A 5,949-nucleotide genomic window follows, 5' to 3' on the forward strand; every position below is an offset into this window, starting at 1 on the left:
CTAGTCTAGGCTTGGATGAATGTCCTAATCTATAATGCCAAACATCAAAATCGGAAGCATTGGCAAAGAATGAAGTAGGTACGATGAGTAGGCTATTTTTATTGAAAACTATATTGGAAACTGACATAACTCAATGCTTATTGAGGAGATGATAGAGACCTGCCTTCTCTTCACCCAATCCAATTATCCTCCATGTTTGTAGGTCCTGTATAAAACAATATTTGCCATGAAAAATAATGCAACAAGAAATGGATTTTAGAAGTTTACTGGCTGAGATTAGATTATAGGCAAAAGAAGGAACAACAAGAACATCAGTGAGCAGCAAGTTTGGTGTTATACGAATTGTTCCAATGTGTGTGACCGGAACAAGAACACCAGTAGGCAATTTCACAGATGTATTGATGGAAGTTGTTATAGTAGTGAGAGAATGGACAAAATTTACCATATGATCAGTGGCTCCAGTGTCAATAATCCATGTGAGACTAATTTGTTTTGTGCCTTGAGTGCAAACAATAATCCATGTGAGACTAATTTGTTTTGTGCCTTGAGTGCAAACAGCAGATGAGCAAGAAGGAATACATGTCATTGTGGAGAAGAGATAATCTTCAAAGAAAGATCTTGCACTGTGGGTGAAAGGTCTAGTCAATTGAGCAACTGAAGGCTGTGGCTGTGTTTTAGGTGAGGGATGCATGATTGCCATGATCTGCCTAAGTTGTTCCTGAGTGAATGGAAGCTGCTGCACTTCACTAGATTGCTCAGTATTGGTTGTCAAGACTACTTGATTTGCCGAAGGAGCATTGTGCTTGTATCTCGACTTATAGCCTGGAGGATACCCATGTAGTTTGTAACATTTTTCAGTTGTGTGTCTTAGAAGTCCACAGTAGGAGCACATAGGTCTCTCTTTCTTGCCATGACTCTGTTTATTTCCTTGATTTCCTGTAGCTCTTCCCAACATAGCAGTTGGTTCAGTAATAATCACTGAACGAATCTCCCTTTGCCTCTTTTCTTGCACAAGCAATGCAAATGCCTTGTTTATAGGAGGTGAGGGATTGCTAAGAAGGATTTTACTTTTAAGATGGCTGTATGACTCATTCAGGCCCATCAAGAATTTCATTATATAATCTTGATTCTGATAATCAACCAAGATTTTCAAAGAAGCAGGAGATGTCTCGGGAATTGGCCTATAACTCATCAGTTCATCCCATAAGGACTTCAATTGTGTGAAGTAATCAACAATATTCATCTGACCTTGTGTCAAATTAGAAATGGATTACTGTAACTGGAAGATCCTAGGTTCATTAGTCAAGGAGAATTGATCTTCAAGTTCAATCCATATCCCATGCTGATTTGATGAACATTACACTGAAATAAACATCATCAGATAGCGAATTAAGAATCCATGACTTCGCAGTGTCATTGCCTCGTTTCCAGGTGGCATAATTCGCATCAGTAGGGAGAGGAGTTTCCAGAGTTCCATCAATGAAGCCCAACTTGTTCTTGGAGCTCAATGCCATTGTTACACACATGCTCCATGTCTGAAAGTTGCCTCGAGTAAGAACCTTATTTACCAGGTGCAGGTTTGGACCATCATTGCTTTGGAAGTAATAAGAATTTGAGTTCGGATCAACATTGGAGTTGATAGGAGAACAAGTATCTGAAGGAGTTGCAAAGGAAGCCATGAGAGAAGAATTTCTCTAATACCATGTGAAGAAATAGTTAGACGTAGAGAGAAATTATGAATCTCATTCATAATTAAAATTATTACATCAATGAGTATATATAGCTGAAACTGAAGCTGAAGAACTAACAAACTGAATGGATAACAAAATAACAAACTAAATATAATTAAGATACAATAATATTCTGTGAATGTTAACTAAATTTCTAATTACATTTACAGCTAGCAGCTGACTGTTTAACAGTGTATTTAATAATTTCTCTATTTGACATATATCAATTGATGCTGCTTTAAAGCTTCACAAACCATTCAAAATGGCAAGATCATGTATAATATAAGCTAATTTTGTTCAGGAATATGGTTGTGTTTTTTTTAAAGGCAAGGAATGTAGTTGTGTTGTTAACAAGTCAAAAATTCCCATTTTTTTTCTTTTTATTTTTCCCTTTAGAGAATGTAGAAAACATAGAAGGACCACTTTTCATGAAGCAAAAACTAAAGCACATTGTCAACACTCAAACAACCAAGGAAGATGAAATCAAAGGAGATGAAAAGGCACATTCTTGACGGAAGCCAAAATGTTCCACTTTGTTTGGAATGAATGCTTTTTTTGGAGAGGGAAAAAGAGGAGAACTCTTCAAATCACTCAAATCACACATTTATATTGTACTTGAGAGGAAGAAGGTAGGTTTTGATAAAGGGTTTTATTTGAGGAAAAAAAAACTAAGAAAAATCAGAATTTTTTTTTTAATTTTTTATATTCTCTCAATATGAAATATTATTAAAAATAAATTGTTATAATATAGTTCAATTATTTTTGTTTATATATATATATAAAATATTTTTTAAAATTCTAAATAGAAAATATACAATAAACAAAGAAAGAAAAGAGAAAAAGAAAAATAACCTTCTTTTTGAATCTTTTTGCTATATATTTGGAAAAAAATATAATATTTTTAAAATATAAAAAACATTAGATAGTATTTGGAACATGAATTTCAAACTTTAAATTTATATTAGTGTGAATTCGTATTAAATTTAATATAATTTTAAAATATATTTTATTTAAATCTGTACAAATTTAAACTTTAAGTGCTGTTCGGAAGTATAGATTTTTGAAAGTTTAATTTGAATTTGAATGAATTTTAATACAATTTTATAATTTCATCCAAATCTAATACAATTTCAAACTCGAAGCTTTCAAGACAGTAGAAAAAAATTTATCACCTTAATTAAAAAATAAATTTAGTGTGATAGCACTAAATTATTTATTTTACCGATCAAACATATAAGAAAATCACTCATTTTTTTTTATAGTTTATTATATAAAATAAACCTTGCTCATTGAAACAAAGTGTACATGAGTACAAGCTTATTCTATACATTAACATTCAAAACAAAACTCACAAATCAGTATAATAAAATTCCACTCCGAGCCCTAAGCCTTCCTCTTCATGAAGGTCTCATACACCAACTGCGCGCTAAGGAGATCCACCGCAGCCGAACCGACCGACTTGAACACAGTTATCTCCTCCGAATCCTTCCTTCCCACCTTCTCCCCTCCGATCAACTCCACCAATTTTCCGGCGATCTCCCCCCGCGATATCACTCCCCGATCGAAAGCACCCACCAATTCCCCCGCCTCCTCCAACGCTGCCTCGTTGTCCACGAACACTTTCCCTCGCCTAATCGCCTCATCGTCGCACTCCCTCATACAATCCCTGAACGATCCCACCAAATCCAGGTGCGCACCGGCCTTCAGAGCCGCCCCCATCACCAGCGGGCTCTCGGAGTTCGTCGCGCAGCTCACGATATCCCCTAATCCCACAATTTCCTCCAAACGCCCACAACTCTGGAACTCCACACCTTCGAATCCCCCTTCTTCCCCCAAATTTCGAGCCAGCCTCGTCGCCTTCTCCGGCGTTCGATTCCAAATCAGAACCTTCTTCAAGCTGGGTCTCGCCGCGAGATGCGCCTTCACGAGGTGGGGCGCGAGGGAGCCGCATCCGACCATGAGGAGGACTTGGGCATCGGGCTTGGAGAGGTAGAGGGAGGCTAAGGCGGAAATGGAGGAGGTTCTGAAGAGGGTGAGGTCGGAACCCTCGATGGTGGCGAGGGGGGCGCCGGTGAGGGAGTGAAAGAGGGCGTAAGAGGCGTGGACGCCGGGGAGGTGGAGGAGGGAGTTTTGGGGGAAGTAGGTGACGAGCTTGACGCCGATGTAGGGGAGGGAAGGGGAGGAGGACCAGGAGGGCATGAGGAGGAGGGAGGAAGAAGGGGAGAGAGAGTGGGATTGGCGGAGTGGGGCGTGGACAGTGGATGAGATCGCGGGGAGGGATGATTGGAGATGGTGAATGAGGGACTTGTGGGTGAGGATTGATCGGAGAGTGAAGGCGTCTATGAATACCGGGGCGGCGGCCATTGGAGAGAGAGAGAGAGAGAGAGAGAGAGGGGGCGGGGGGGAGAGCTACAGGGAGGGAGGGAGGTGCGAAGAGGGCACCGTGTTACTATGGGCTTTACCTTATCACCAAGTAGAAGCTTAAGGTCGTCGGTTGTGAAAAATAATTTTGTTTTTTATTTTAAAATTTTTTTAAAATTATAAAAGTATGAATTAATTTTTATTTTTATGATATATATACAACTTATAAAAAGACAACTAAAATACATATTTTTACCTTGGGATATTGTGTTTTCACTCAAAAGCCACCTACTTTCATACTAGGGTGTGTTTATTTTTATTATTATTTTTTTCCTCACATTTCCTAAAGATCACATATTCCAAACGTGTTTTCCAAAAGCCTCAAACTGATGCATGCTTTTGTAATAACTAAAATTAGAATAAAATTTTATATATATATATATATATATATTCAAAACCCTAATCAAGGATAAATAGAAAGAAAGAGGAAGAGAGACCAGCACAAGTGCTTTGATGCTCTCTCCATCAATTGAGAACTTAGCTTTATTGTCCTCGTGAATCCCAAGCAAAACGTCCACAAATCCTTTCTTTCTTTACCACCCCTCAACCTCACCTCCCCTTCCACTCCCATTATGCTCTTCAACAACTTCATCCAGAAAACAGTCAAGCTCCCTAAAATCCCTTTTTGCTTTCCTATCTGCACCATTCACTCTGTTTACCCATCCAAGCCATGTTATATGCACCTCCTCTATGTGAAAACCACCCAACTCCGAAAACTGATCCAACATCTTCTAAAACCTTCTCCTACCTTCCCCTTGACCATATTTCCTCCCTAGTGCCACCATGCACACGACATCGTTTAAGCACAGGAACACTACCAAAGTGGAGCAACATTAATGGCCCATGTCATTGGGCTAATGACCTAAGCGAGCACTAAGGGTACAAGCCCAACCGATAAAAGTTTCCTACGAAAGGGAGCTTTGGAGGTGAGGGGGAAGTTTTTTGTGTGGGGTGGTGGTTGAGGAAGTGGAGAACCATTTGAACAGGAAGGGCAGTGCTGGGAATGAGGGAACAAAAGAGAAGAAAATGGGATTCCAAACACAGTAAACACCAATTGCTCTAAAAGATGCAAAAAGCTCGTCATTTTCTTCTTCTCCACAACTTGTATCTCTACATATTAGTTGATTATATAAGTGCCCAAGGAATTGCCTCCATCTTCCAATTTTACTTTTGAGGTCATCTTCCCCATGTGCAGATAGAGTAGAATTTGGGACAAACAATAGTTCCATGCCATCCATGTTAATCCCCTAACTAGATATTTTGTTCTCCACAAAAATCTTCCCTGAAAATATTCCATTGGAGCCGAAATTTGGTTCCAAGCAAAAGGCATCAATTTCCAAAAATAAATTAATATTACACGAAGAGTTTTTAAAATTAAAGATCAAATAAATAATAAACACTTTCTCAAAATAGTTTAATTTTAATTTTTAAAATAATTACAATAATATCACCTTATTCTTTATTTTTCCAAACTCATATTAAAAAGTTGAAAGATATATTTTTAATTATTTTTCTCAATTTCTAATTTTTACTTTAAATACGCAAGCATAAGATTTGAATCTTAAGCTTTAATTTATAAATATTTTAAAATCTATAACAAACCCAAATTCAAGTTCTAAAATTCATGATATTGAATATTACCTTATATAATTTTTTAAAAATTATCTTTTTCACAATTGTTTTAAAACCTAGAAAAATAAAATAAAATTGAACAAGCATTTTATTTTCTACTGTTGTCAGTAAAAATTTAATGAAAAATTATAATTTTTAAAAAATTAAAAATAACAAACAGAAAATA

General features: G+C 37.1%; 1 protein-coding gene across 1 annotated transcript; it reads right to left on the reverse strand.

Moving 5' to 3' along the window:
• Positions 1–2,964: 2,964 nt before the first annotated feature.
• Positions 2,965–4,213, reverse strand: LOC131146008 (protein SAR DEFICIENT 4). The gene has a single exon (XM_058095256.1). It carries the CDS (start codon positions 4,092–4,094, stop codon positions 3,114–3,116), a length of 981 nt encoding a protein of 326 aa, XP_057951239.1. The 5' UTR covers positions 4,095–4,213; the 3' UTR covers positions 2,965–3,113.
• Between the last annotated feature and the right edge of the window lie 1,736 nt (positions 4,214–5,949).

This window comes from Malania oleifera, chromosome 13 (assembly GCF_029873635.1).
Source record: "Malania oleifera isolate guangnan ecotype guangnan chromosome 13, ASM2987363v1, whole genome shotgun sequence".
Lineage (NCBI taxonomy): Eukaryota > Viridiplantae > Streptophyta > Magnoliopsida > Santalales > Ximeniaceae > Malania > Malania oleifera.

Coding starts and splice junctions, on each gene's coding strand:
- LOC131146008 (XM_058095256.1), bottom strand. CDS start 4,094: ATGGCCGCCGCCCCGGTATTCATAGACGCCTTCACTCTCCGATCAATC.